This window comes from Thalassophryne amazonica, chromosome 9 (genome assembly GCF_902500255.1).
Source record: "Thalassophryne amazonica chromosome 9, fThaAma1.1, whole genome shotgun sequence".
NCBI classification, from domain to species: Eukaryota; Metazoa; Chordata; class Actinopteri; order Batrachoidiformes; family Batrachoididae; genus Thalassophryne; species Thalassophryne amazonica.
The window spans coordinates 39,664,274-39,678,422 of record NC_047111.1 but is presented as its reverse complement, the minus strand read 5'-3'; the positions used below and the strand labels follow the sequence as shown (position 1 = coordinate 39,678,422).

The window sequence follows — 14,149 nt, the reverse complement described above, 5'->3', positions numbered from 1 at the left end:
TATATATATATATATATATATATATATATATATATATCCATCCATCCATTTTCTTCCGCTTTATCCGGAGTCGGGTCGCGGGGGCAGCAGCTCAAGCAAAACCACCCAGACCTCCCGATCCACACACACCTCCCCCAGCTCCTCCAGGGGAACCCCAAGGCGTTCCCAAGCCAGCCGAGAGATGTAGTCCCTCCAGCGTGTCCTGGGTCTTCCCCGGGGCCTCCTCCCAATGGGACGTGCCAGGAACACCTCTCCAGCGAGGCGTCCAGGGGGCATCTGGAAAAGATGCCCGAGCCACTTCAACTGACTCCTTTCGATGTGGAGGAGCAGCGGCTCGACTCCGAGCTCCTACCGAGTGACCGAGCTCCTCACCCTATCTCTAAGGGAGCGCCCAGCCACCCTGCGGAGGAAATTCATCTCGGCCGCTTGTACTCGCGATCTCGTTCTTTCGGTCATGAGCCAAATCTCATGACCATAGGTGAGGATCAGAAAGTAGATCGATCGGTAAATCGAGAGCTTTGCCCCCCTACTCAGCTCTCTCTTCATCACTCTGAAGCACCACCAGCAATCTCTTTTATATATATATATATATATATAAGCTTGCTGATGATTCTACAAAATTCTACAAAACTTGTATAAACTTTTATTAAAGAATGACAATTTTTATAATTGTGTATTTGTCCCAGCGAGATATGAAGGGAAGAAAGTATCAAAGTAATAAAAGAAAGAAAGAAAATAAATCAAATAGCTAATCATGGCATGCATAGATTAGGAGGGATCAATCTTACATTAGCCGAAGAACAAAAATAAGTAAATGAGAGAATCAGCTCAGTTATTGCTTGAAATTGTTGTTCTAATAAGCTGTGGGTCTGCATAAGTTTGGAGTAGCAAGATGGCCGCCAGTTTGCTTCAGCGGATTGTACGGCGTGTGTGTGCGTGTGCGTGTGCGTGTGTGTGTGGGCGGGCGGGCCAATGAGCGATCCAGTAATATATACAGATCAGTGAGAAGGACGTCAGCTGCTGAAAACTCCGAGCGAAGAAGAAGAACGTAGACGAAGTAGAACAATAACAACAGCAGTAGCAGTATCAGTATCATGGCGGAGGCAGAGAGTAGCAGTGAGTTAAGTTCTTCTGGGGTTTTTCAGGAGATTTTTACGTCTCCTCTCAACTTGACTTTGCTTAGTCTGTGCTTATTCCTGCTCTACAAAATTTTTCGTGGAGACCAGCCGCCAGAGCTCGGTGAGTTGGAGAAACCGCTGCCGAAACTGAAAAAGAGAGATTTTCGACTGTCTGAGCTGATGGAGTTCGACGGAGTGCAGAACCCGCGAATCCTCCTGGCCCTTTGTGGCAAAGTCTACGACGTCACCAGAGGAAAGACGTTTTACGGGCCAGGTAAACGACAACAACAAAAGACGGACACTTTACAATATTATTTGTGTTTTAATCTGTCGTGTCGCTGGTTTCTTTTGTTGGCTTTTGTACACAGTTCTAACAAGCTAATGTAAAGCCACGCCCCTTTTTGGCTCCAGTTCCCGTTTCAAAGATCGTCTGTGTGACATGGTGACTTACACCGCGGTGTTTTTAAAAGGTTGTTTTTCGTTGTAAATGTCTTGATTTACTCCGGATGTTCAAAAGTTCTAAAAGACTTTTCAAAATGTGCCCACAAAAGCGGTATGTTGAGTAAACGCTTCTCGCCCATCAGGCACATGTACAGAACTAACATATCTGTCTCAAAGTATTCAGTCAAGTCTTTATTCTGTTCCTCTCAGTCTCCCAGACAATACAGTTACAAAATAAACAAACGGTAAGAACAGTCTCTTATGGGCAGAGCTATCACAACAGTAGAATATTTATTTAATTTAACCTTTATTTATCCAGGTTGGTCTCATTGAGAGCAAGATCTCTTCTGTATGATATATAATACGGTAGACAATAGGATGTGTTCGGTGAGGTGCCTGGTGGCAGTATGTCTTGTGCAAATTGTGCAGTGATTGAACATTGATGAGCTGATTCAGACTAATTTAAAGTGCATTTGGTGCATAAGCAATCCTTGGAGATACATTCAGTGAGTATTAGAGTCCTCAGTCGCACTGAGACGCATCGTCGCCATTTTCACACCGGTCAACTCAGTGGCTAGCTTGCACCGACACTCATAGATCTTGTCAAGAAACAACTGGATAATGCCAGAAAGCTGCACATGTTGGCAATGCCACAACCGGAGGAAGAAGGGAGACAACATTTCATTCCATAAATAAGTAGTTTCTGTTAATCTTGTTACTTTTCTGTATCTTGCATTGTGTCGTGCCTGTGCAATGCATGTATATGAAGTTGTATACCATGCATATACGACTGATTTAGAAACCACCTGGAATGGAATTTTACTCAAAGCTGAATTAATTCAGTACAATACAAAAATGGATTTACCATGAGGAATTAACGCATTCTGTGTCCGCAGTCTGGATTGTGTGTATCGCAGTATTTTGCCTTATGTCTGCAGAATTTGGAAGCTGGAACATATCGGATCTGTGAACGTTCAACACTAACTTGTTTTGATTATGACATGTTCAGCTTCAACTTCTGTACCTTGATATTGCCTGGAATAAAATGTGACTCATGAATGATCATCCGCAAAGGAATGTGGGGGGTGTCAGCGTAAGTTTAATACTTTACTTACATAATTTAATGTAATTTAATTTTAGTGGCTTAATATCCTGCATGCCATCTCCGCACAGAAACAACCAGGTCAGAAGCAAACCCGAGACCTTCTTGCTGTGAAGCAACAGTGATAACCACTAAGCCACCATGCTGCCCACAGAGCTAAAATCTTTGCAGTAAACTGCTTCTTTTCCTCATTGAATAGGTGAAAATGTCATTAGAAGTGTCTTGTAGCATGGAAAGGAGCCACCCTCTTTTTTTTTTTTTTTTTTTTTTTTAGGCTTTTAATGGTAAATGCAATTCCACAGCAGAGGATTTTTGAAGTGTAGACATTGGTTTTGATAAGCAATTATTTTGAGACGCAAAGACATTAAGATTTGCATTTCGACTCCTTGTGGAAAATGTTATGTTCACAAAGTTGATCAAAAATGAATCTGCAGCTCCAAACTGAATATCACCTGATAAACTATATAGCCGATTTTTAAATTTTTGTTGGTGCACAAAAAGCTTGAACGTTCCGTATCTGGATCCAAACATCAGTCATTTTCTGATGGCAGCAACACAACACAAAAAGTAGGATTAGATTGACCAATGAAACTTATTGCTCTAATTGTCAATGAGTGATGATCCTGACAAAAAAATTTTATATTGTTAAATCTAAGCAGTGGAAAGGAGCTAGTCATGGTAGACTATTGCAAATAGTTGTTTCTACCCTACAAAAAAGTCTTACTTTTTGCAGCAGTGATACTTGGAGGACAGAATCAGAAGTTGAAATTTCACTTCTTTCAGTTAAACTCCCAGAATGAAATGAGACTTCTCTTTGTTGTGGTATTTAGACACAGAGATAGGTCTCTCTGTTTCTGTCTGATCTTGGATTGCAGCCTCTGTTGCATGTTACCTTTAGCCTACCCAATATGTCACGCAAGCGTTAAATCCTTGTACCAGAATGAATGTTGCTAATTTGTGTGTACAAGCACAAGTTGTGCTTTTTTGTTTTGTTTTGTTTTTTTTGTCCTCCCTCCCCAAGGTTTTTCTTAAGTGCACATGCTTTCAGTGCACCATTCAGATCATTGGTCCTGCTAAGCAGATGTTTGGAAAAAGTCTGGAATACTTATTTTTCTGAGCTCTGGAGTCTCAACTCCTTTCATTTTTTGACAGATTCTGTTGCCATTCTATGATTTTTGTTCATCCCTTGCTGTTCTTTTTTTGTAATATTATGTTTGTGATCCATTTCATGTTTTAGTTGGCTTTTTTGTACAGCACTTTGGTCAACAGAAGCTGTGTTTAAATGTGCTTTATAAGTTAAACTGACTTACTTTACTTCTTTCTGTCATTGGAGTGAGCTGATCCTGTTGTCTGTAGTGAAACATGATGCTTTAACAGGCTGCGTAGCTACAGTCTCTCCGCAATGCTCTTTATTTTTTATTTATTTATTTATTTTGTTACTGTCTGAGTGAGCATGCAGCTGCATTTCTTCAACTCATACTGATATCTGCTGCAACTGCATTTAAAATTAATGTAGTTATCACTTTAAAGCTTGGGACTCCGACGAGGGCGGTTGCATCTCCTCCACTCTCCCTTATCTCTCTGCCTTTAACCTTCAAGTCCCTACTTCACCAGACTGTGAATTCTTCAAAACTATATTGGATTCTGGATCTATTGGACTACTATTGGATTAACCATGGAATTGATCAGCTGGTCTCTGAATGCTATTGACACCGTTTTTTCTACAAGAAGGTCAGGACCAGTGCATTCTCAGACTGCATTGACTCTTGAACTCAGACGCAAATTGGATGACACCTTGGAGCTGATGTGTGCCTTGCAGTTGAAGGTTTTGGAGGCCGGTGAATATTCTAAATTCATAATTGGGATTTGGCTGTTCAAGTGTGACTGTTAAAAGTGTCTTTCACTGCTCAGCTACAACACTCCAGGCTTATCTAGCCTCAAGGACAAATTGCCCACTGTATACCTCCAGAAGAATTTATTCAGGCCTTGGTGAGATTATTCGGCTCCATTCTTATCTCAACCCACAAAGACAATAACTGACAGACTTACACATGGACTGACGCATGCTCCAAGTTTTCCCTTTCACCTCCCTTCCTGCTCCCCCTGCGGCAGCCCCCTGTTCTTCCCAAGCTGGCAGGCGGCGCGACTCCAGTTGGAGCGGATACCACACACTCACGTCGCCTCAATTTGGAAAACGGACTGTTTCAAGTTTAGTGCACATAAACAATGTCAAATGTATATGTGTTGTCTTAATTCTGATGTGTGCCATTATTACGGTAAACAAGTAATAATTGTGGATTAATTGCTGTTTGTCTGTGGAATGTGAGTGTGGCAATCTCGTTGTTGTAATGACAATGATAATAAAGCTATCCATCCAAAACAAGCCACCATGGCACAAGATCACACTTATTTAAGGGCCCCTTCACACGTAGTGCAAAGTTTGGTCGAAGTGTGCATGAAGCAACAATCGTGTGAAAAACGTGTAAAATCGTCCCTGCCTCGAACGCCTCATGCACCTGTTGATACAACTATTTGCGCACACCAGCGGCTGAAAGACAGAGTGTGCCCTGTGCGAACCCATCAAACCTTCTTGCGGCAGGTGCCGGCCAAATTCCAGATGACACGCACGAACATCTAACACCGCTCACATGGCACTTAGAAAATGTGTGACCATTCACAGCATTAACAGTCTGCAGACGATGTTAATGCTGCGAATGGTAAATCAGTGTTGTGCTGGCAGTGAAGTTTGTCTAAGTGCCCCACGAGTGTGGCTTTGGTGTGTGCGTTGAACTGACAGGACGTGTTACAGCAGACAGAAGCAGCTGTGGATATCTGTCGATCTGGACAACAGGTACCATGTTTGGACAGACATGATCTGACAACTGCCCACTGTGATGCATGTGTCTGCTTGCTGCCCTTACGTGGACATAAAAAATAATAATAATAATCCATTTTTATTTATAATGCACTTTACATTTAAACAATCTTAAAGTGCTACAGTGTAGACTTAATAAAAAAAAAACACAGGCAAAATTAATAGAAACAATAGAAGGTATACTAAAATTTAACAGAAAGCTTTCTTAAATATAAGTTTTGTTTAAAATCATCAGTGGTCTGTGGGGCCCTCAAGTGGTCTGGGAGGGCATTCCACAGCCTTGGAGCTGCAGAGCAAAAGGCCCGGTCACCCATGGTGCTGAGCTTGATTCTGGGGGCTTTGAGGGTGTTTGTATTTGCGCATCTAACTGTGCGTGTGGGGGGCTGGGGAGTGAGGAGTTCCTTGAGATATTGGGGGGCATGTCCATAAAGGCACTGGTGGGTGAGGAGGGGGACTGTATACAACCCCTGGCAAAAATTATGGAATCACTGGCCTCAGAGGATGTTCAGTCAGTTGTTTAATTTTGTAGAAAAAAAGCAGATCACAGACATGACACAAAACTAAAGTCATTTCAAATGGCAACTTTCTGGCTTTAAGAAACACTATAAGAAATCAAGAAAAAAAGATTGTGGCAGTCAGTAACGGTTACTTTTTTAGACCAAGCAGAGGAAAAAAATATGGAATCACTCAATTCTGAGGAAAAAATTATGGAATCACCCTGTAAATTTTCATCCCCCAAATTAACACCTGCATCAAATCAGATCTGCTCATTGACATTGACCCTATGCCATGACATTGACCCTATGTGTCTTTTTGCAAGGAATGTTTTTGCAGTTTTTGCTCTATGGCAAGATGTATTATCATCTTGAAAAATGATTTCATCATCCCCAAACATCCTTTCAATTGTCCAAAATATCAACATAAACTTGTGCATTTATTGATGATGTAATGACAGCCATCTCCCCAGTGCCTTTACCTGACATGCAGCCCCATATCATCAATGACTGTGGAAATTTACATGTTCTCTTCAGGCAGTCATCTTTATAAATGTCATTGGAAAGGCACCAAACAAAAGTTCCGGCATCATCACCTTGCCCAATGCAGATTCGAGATTCATTCATCACTGAATATGACTTTCATCCAGTCATCCACAGTCCACAATTGCTTTTCCTTAGCCCATTGTAACCTTGTTATTTTCTGTTTAGGTGTTAATGATGCCTTTCGTTTAGCTTTTCTGTATGTAAATCCCATTTCCTTTAGGAGGTTTCTTACAGTTCGGTTACAGACGTTGACTCCAGTTTCCTCCCATTCGTTCCTCATTTGTTTTGTTGTACATTTTTCGATTTTTGAGACATATTGCTTTAAGTTTTCTGTCTTGACGCTTTGATGTCTTCCTTGGTCTACCAGTATGTTTGCCTTTAACAACTTTCCCATGTTGTTTGTATTTGGTCCAGAGTTTAGACACAGCTGACTGTGAACAACCAGCATCTTTTGCAACATTGCATGATGATTTACTGTCTTTTAAGAGATTGATAATCCTCTCCTTTGTTTCAATTGACATCTCTCGTGTTGGAGCCATGATTCATGTCAGTCCACTTGGTGCAACAGCTCTCCAAGGTGTGTTCACTCCTTTTTAGATGCAGACTAAAGAGCAGATCTGATATGATGCAGGTGTTAGTTTTGGGGATGAAAATTTACAGGGTGATTCCATAATTTTTTCCTCAGAATTGAGTGATTCCATATTTTTTTCCTCTGCTTGGTCTAAAAAAGTAACCGTTACTGACTGCCACAATCTTTTTTTCTTGATTTCTTATAGTGTTTCTTAAAGCCAGAAAGTTAGTTTAGTTTTGTGTCATGTCTGTGATCTGCTTTTTTTCTACAAAATTAAACAACTGAATGAACATCCTCCGAGGCCGGTGATTCCATAATTTTTGCCAGGGGTTGTATGTGTTTTGGAGCTGTTTAGTTGAAGGAAATTTAACTTCATCCACGCCTCTATCTCCTCCAAGCAGGTGGTCAGTGTAGATGTTGGTAGGGGAGCTGTGGAAGTTGGAATTGTTCTCAAATAGAGTTGTGTGTCATCAGCGTAGCAACGTTAGGATATCCCATGCTTGCTGATGACCTGGCCCAAGGGAAGCAGGTAGAGAGTGAAAAGGGTGGGGCCCAGCACAGAACCCTGGGGGACACCACAGATGACCTGGTGGGTGTGTGATCTTGCTTTACCCAGGGTGACATGCTCGCTTTTGTCGGTCAGATAGGAAGTGAACCAGTTTAAAACATTTTCTAAGAGTCCTATCATATGTTGCAAGCGATGGAGGAGGATTTTGTGGTCAATTGTGTCAAAAGCAGCTATTAGATTAAGGAGGATGAGAAGAGATGGGGAACCAGAATCTGATGCCATCAAAAGGTCATTGGTGACCCTGACCAAGGTTGTTTCTGTGCTGTGGCCAGGGCGAAAGCCGGACTGGAATTTCTCAGAAAGATTATTGTGCTTGAGGTGGTTGTGAAGTTTTACAGCAACTATTTTCTCCAGAACAGATAAAAATGGCATGTTTGAAATGGGCCTGTAATTGGAGAGGATTTCTGGATCCATTTTCAGTAGTGGTCTGATGACAGCAGTTTTTAATGAAGGTGGATATATAATATGTCCAGCCAGGAAGGAGTGGTTTATGATCATGTTGATGAAAGGAGATATGGCAGAGATATTGGCCTTAAATAAAAACATATATCGCCGTGGTGACGGACTGCAGCGAGTGAGCGCGCACACGCTGCAGCTCATTGACAGGCTACCCCCGAGGTTGAAACGGACCGTCAGATCAGAACACGCAGTGGGCGATCTGACTGTTACATGACCCACGTGAGCTCTGTTCCACATGACGCGGTGTCTGTGCTGCGGCGTGCCGTCCACAAGACACACGTGTTGGGCAGGACACGCACGCAGGGCGACTGGACGCACCGGACCAGTAGATGTGGACATGATCAGAGCACACTGCTTCTCATTCATGTCATTTCATGACTGTATTTCTGTGACCATGGGTCATCTACAGAGGAACAGATGGCACATATTTGTATTGATAAATGCAGTGTTTTTATATGGTGTGTGATTTTGTAATACTTCCATGTCCTTCCTGATATGAATCAGGTTCCCACATCTTACAAAGGGCAGCTCAGTAGCTCAGTGGTAAAGTTTTCTGATGGCAGTCAGAGCTTTTGGAAGGCGCGGGTTCGAGTCCCATGTGTGGTATATTGTTTGTTTGTTTTTTATTGTTTTCTACATAAGCAGCACGATGTGGTCCCACAGGTACCAGCTGGATTTTATTTTTTATTTATTCCACCTAAGCAGCGCGATGTGGTCCCACAGGTACCAGCTGGTTTTGAATTTTTTATTTTTCACATAAGCGGTGTGTTCCTGCTCAAATGACACCATCGCGTGCACAAACTCTCTCACCGGGATTGTGCACGCCTGTCCGTCGGCGCGATGTTTCGTGGTGCGCTAATTCGAACTGTTTTGCACTGCTTCACCGTATACAACCAAACTTCGCACTATGTGTGAAGAGGCCCTTAGCTTTGCAATTAATCCCTGGTTGTCATGTGTTGAACTGTGTGGAGCAGTTTGTACAGATCAATTATGTTGCTGTTACACTACTAGCAGTTAGTTATCCCACAAAGGCTGTAATGGTCTCGGGGCTCAACCCAGCTGCATTTTTGTAGTGTTTTATCCAATGTACAGGTGAGGAGGAGACAGAACTGTGCACACTGGGGTCAGTTTTAAGTTGCGCTGCATCAGTTATTTCCATTTGCACTGTTAGGTATCGCCACTGTGATTCTGCTGTCTTGCAGAGGGACCATACAGTGTGTTCGCGGGCAGAGATGCATCCAGAGGTCTGGCAACGTACTGCTTGGAGAAGGAAGCCCTAAAAGATGAACATGACGACCTGTCAGACCTCAATGCCATGCAGCTGGAGACCCTCTGTGACTGGGAGTCTCAGTTCAGTGGTGAGTTCAGAAAACGTGTGTTAAGAGTTAACCTCTTTTCTGATGACTGCTTTGCACAACTCTTTGCGTGTGCTAGTTTAAAACCCAGATTGAGGTTTCACACAGAGATGATAGTGCACACATAGGTCATTTTGCCTAAAACAGCCAAATCAAATTGCCATTTGAAACTCACTCACCTGGTGGCTTATTGGGGAGTTTTTGTAATAACAGACTGTGATTAATTTAGTTGTGAAATCTTAATGTAAGTGACTTCAAAGTGCAGACCATTTGTAAGCTCTAGACCCTGGTTGATGACATCACAGATTTGATTGATGGTCAGAGTTGTCTGCCCTCTTGTGTAGGTTGGAGGGGTATGCCTCTCTGAATGCTCTTCTTTTTTTTTTTTTTTCTTCCTCCTCAACATGTAGCATTTTGATCCAGTTGTCCACAGTACAAGTGGAGCAACATGTTTACCTGTCGAAAAGAAAAAGAACGTCTCCTACACTTATGGGTATAATGACGTCTAATCCAAATTGAGCAATTGACACGTGGCCCTCATGGATGCTTCACATCCGTGCCATTTGCTAAAATATTTAGTCAACATTTTTTTTTTCCCCCCACCAGCACTCATAAATCTACACAGAGCTGCTTTGAGGTTGCACTCGTCAGCAGTTATGTAAGTATGTAATCGTATGTTTTAGCATTTGTCTGCTGGTGGGGTGTCTTGAAGATTCCAGAAGAAGCTTAACACAATCTCATTGTGACAAGATAAACAGTACACTGGTGTTCTCAGTCAATGGAGTCTGTGTGAAAGAAAGAAAAAGAATTTCAGCCAGGGCTTTAAACCAGGGCTTTTAACCAGAATTTTCCCCAACTGTTTCTGAACAGAAACAGTATTTTACTGTTTCTGGTTTTGGGTTCTACCCCAAACTTGACATTCCTGAAACCGGTTAGAAAAAAAAAATAGTTCCTGAACCGTTTAATAATGTCCCATGTCAGTTGTGGGAGACTGAAAACACTGTATATGCCAGACCTGTATGTGGTGCTGTATGTACCACTCATATGGACAATAGAGCGTATAGACAGCAGAAGCTAGAGCTTTTCACCAAAGGAACACTGAGTAAAATAAAGCTTTTTAAGGAAAAGACGGTCCACGCTAATCACCTGAAACAGACTTAATGCGTATTTAAACCGAAGCAGTGTGTCTTGTATTTTTGAAAGACACAGCGCTTTGTTGCTCTCAGACCAAAATAATTGACCAAGAGCTAACCCACTGCTGTCCATTGATTTTGTTCAGCAGCTAAAGCTCCAGTCCTCACATGGCCATTCATGCAGTTTGACTCTTTCAAATATTATAACCATTCACACACTGAGTAAATATAAAGTCTTAACCTGACCTTTTATGTTGTTTCAGTCGGATTCATCATCACAGTCTGACGAGAAAACGTCCTTGTTTTGAAAGAGGACATCTGGGAAATACTTTAATTGCTTGTTGTAGAAATTACTGAAGAAATGCAGTGTTTTAAAGAGGTCCCTCAGTGTTTGTCTGCTTCATGTGCATTTCTCAGCCTGAACCAGAGAACTCCAGCACTTTGACCCGCCAGCAACATCCAAAATAAACAACATGCGGAAGTGAACCTCATAGGGTCTTCTTCTTCTGTCGAGTTTTTGGGAGTTTGCAAACTGACACGGTGCATTACCACCACCAGCTGTTTAGGTGTGGAGCATTAATGGAGTCTGATTTCCTCTCACCTGGAATGATGAGGGGACATCCAGAAGGTATTCACAGTGCTTCACCTTTCCCACATTTTGTTATGTTACAGCCTTATTACAAAATGGATGAAATTCATTGTTCCCCTCAAAGTTCTACTCCCAACATGACTATATGTATGAGTGTATATATAACAACATGAAAAGGTTTTTGTTGAAATTTTTGCAGATTTACTAAAAATAAAAAACTAAGAAATCACGTGTACGTAAGTATTCACACCCTTTGCTCAATACTTTGATGATGCACCTTTGGCAGCAATTACAGCCACAAGTTGTCTTGAATATGATGTCACAAGTTTGGTGCACCTATCTATGGGCAGTTCTGCCTCTTTGCAGCACCTCTCAAGCTCCATCAGGTTGGATGAGGAGCGTCGGTGCACAGCCATTTTCAGATCTCTCCAGAGATGTTCAATCGAATTTGGGTCTGGGCTCTGGCTGGGCCACTCAAGGACAAAAACATCTCCACAGCATGATGCTGCCACCACCATGCTTCACTGTAGGGATGGTGCCTGCTTTCCTCCAAATGGGATGCCTGGCATTCACGCCAAAGAGTTCAATCTTTGTCTCAACAAACCAGAGGTGTGAGCTCAATTTTGAGCTTCATGGCAAAGGTTGTGAATACCTGTGTACATGTGATTTCTTAGTATTTTTTTATTTTTAATACATTTGCAAAAATGTGAAAAAATTAATCAATTTTTTCCCCCACATTATTAAATGGGGTGTTGTGTGTAGAATTTTGAGGGGAGAAAAAGGAATTGTATTGATTTTGGAATAAAGCAGTCACATAAAAAAAAATGTGGAAAAAGTGCAGTGCTGTGAATACTTTGTGGATGCACTGTAAATAAAAGGTTCTGTCCTGCACATAAAAATATTCTGTTTCATTTTCATTCATAGCAAAATACTAAAAGTTTCTGGTTTTCTTTCCATGAACCAGTTCAAAGCCTTGTTTTAAACTGTGTTAGGGCTTGTCTCATTGGGCCAATGTAATGGAGCGTCCCTATTGTCCAAACAGCTTTTCTGCTTGTCCCGGAAAATTGGACAAGCATGAATATGGAACCCTGTATTATTCAGGAATTCAGCTTATTTATGGCGCCTCTATCTGTAGTCACACCACCATCGGTAAGACTCATTCACTGTGTTCACAAAGCTCAGTGTAGCTCTGGTTCAAAGTTCAGTGCAGCTGGACTCCACACAGTGCAGCTTCATGTCACAGCACACGCAGAACAACAAGGGCACTCAGGCCAGTTTTACACATTTTGCGTGTTCCATGTTTGCCATGTTTTTGGTCCATCCTACACGTGTTTGTTGCAGTGAGAAAGAGGATTTACAAGTCATAATGAATGGGAGTGGGTGCATGTGTAAAGTTACAGACCTAAAAACAGAGATTCAGGTGATTATTATTTTTTTTATATGAGTAGAGTGAGGCAGAGATTGTAAGGAGTAAAGATGCTGTACAATGCACGGTTGTCAATCAGATAAAGAAGCAGTTATTTGAGCCTGTGGGGTGTTGCACCCCAGCTATTTTTCTCACACTTTTTTTTTCTTTTTTCCACATCTGCAGTGGGTAAGTACACTTTAGTTGTAATATGCATTATGACAGGACATGACAACGTGATTAATGACTTTCTGATTTGCGTTTCAGCTTTGACATCTGTCCAGAATAGACCTGCTACCTATTTGCAGCATAACAGCTGCATAGTGCTGCAGCTGAAAGGTCCTGCTGTGGAGCTAGTGAGGAAAAGTAGCATTGACTTTAGTAGTGTTTTATCAGCTTTGTACACACATCACAGGCACAACGAACCGCAGACTGAACACAAACGTAGTATGTGGAAAAACCATCATAGTGCTCATCTGCCAGCTTGAAAGTGGTCCTTATAATCTCCACCAACCAGCAGATCTTTGTGGTGTGACAAGGCAGTAATGTTAAATAGCAGTAACATGGAATTATCATAGCAGGACCAGATCATGCCCACAGTTTGAACAACTTTTTCCTCTCCACAAAACTTAATCAAAATCCATTGAACAGTTTTGGGCATATCCCGCCTTTGCACAGATTAAGGCAGGTGAAACGACTGCAACCTATAGTCCTCCTCTATCACTTGATAGAGCTTGTGATAGTTGTAGCACACCCAAAATATGTTTATCTGTATTATGTGAATGTGATTTTACTGTCTGAAATCCTTGAAAAGTGGGAGTTACACAACAAGGCCTTGACTGTTTGAGCGTGTGAGTCCAGCAGCGTCCCTGGAATGTTGTAGGTTTCAGTGTCATCGGGCTGCAGTAACTTTTTGTTTTTTCTCCTTTTTACAGTTAAGTATGACTATGTCGGCAAGCTTCTGAAACCAGGAGAGGAACCCACAGAGTACACAGACGACGAAGAAGTAAAAGACAAAAAGTCTGACTAGAAAATTTAAATTCCAAGCACATACAACAGGGGAAAAATTACACGGATGCCTTAATTGTTAGTAGTTTGATATCCACTACCTCCTTTTAGGTCTCTTCAGAAAACACGCTTCTACTTTGTATGTATTTTGGGACTATCAAATACCAGGGTTTATATGCTGACTGATCTTTTGTCTTGTATATCATTAACCAAAATCCAACATATTTGATGGTGACATGGCATTAACAACGAAGTGTGCAGTACTTTATTACAATACACAGCTGGGGATTTGAAGGTAATGCTGTACTACTACATGTCATGCCCAGGAACCACAAACATGCTTTAGCTTGAGCATTGATGCATGCTTTGTTCACGGCAATGTTGATGTACTGAACGTTGTACACATTCCTTAAGTCTACTGTGGAATATGGTTTCTCTATGAATTAAATACCCACCATTTAAAATACATTGGACATAGATACAAA

General features: G+C 41.7%; 1 protein-coding gene across 1 annotated transcript; it reads left to right on the top strand.

Moving 5' to 3' along the window:
• Positions 1-1,051: 1,051 nt before the first annotated feature.
• Positions 1,052-13,690, top strand: pgrmc1 (progesterone receptor membrane component 1). Its single transcript, XM_034177935.1, has 3 exons — positions 1,052-1,392; positions 9,377-9,532; positions 13,592-13,690. Exons 1-3 carry the CDS (start codon positions 1,095-1,097, stop codon positions 13,684-13,686), a joined length of 549 nt encoding a protein of 182 aa, XP_034033826.1. The 5' UTR covers positions 1,052-1,094; the 3' UTR covers positions 13,687-13,690.
• Positions 13,691-14,149: the final 459 nt, after the last annotated feature.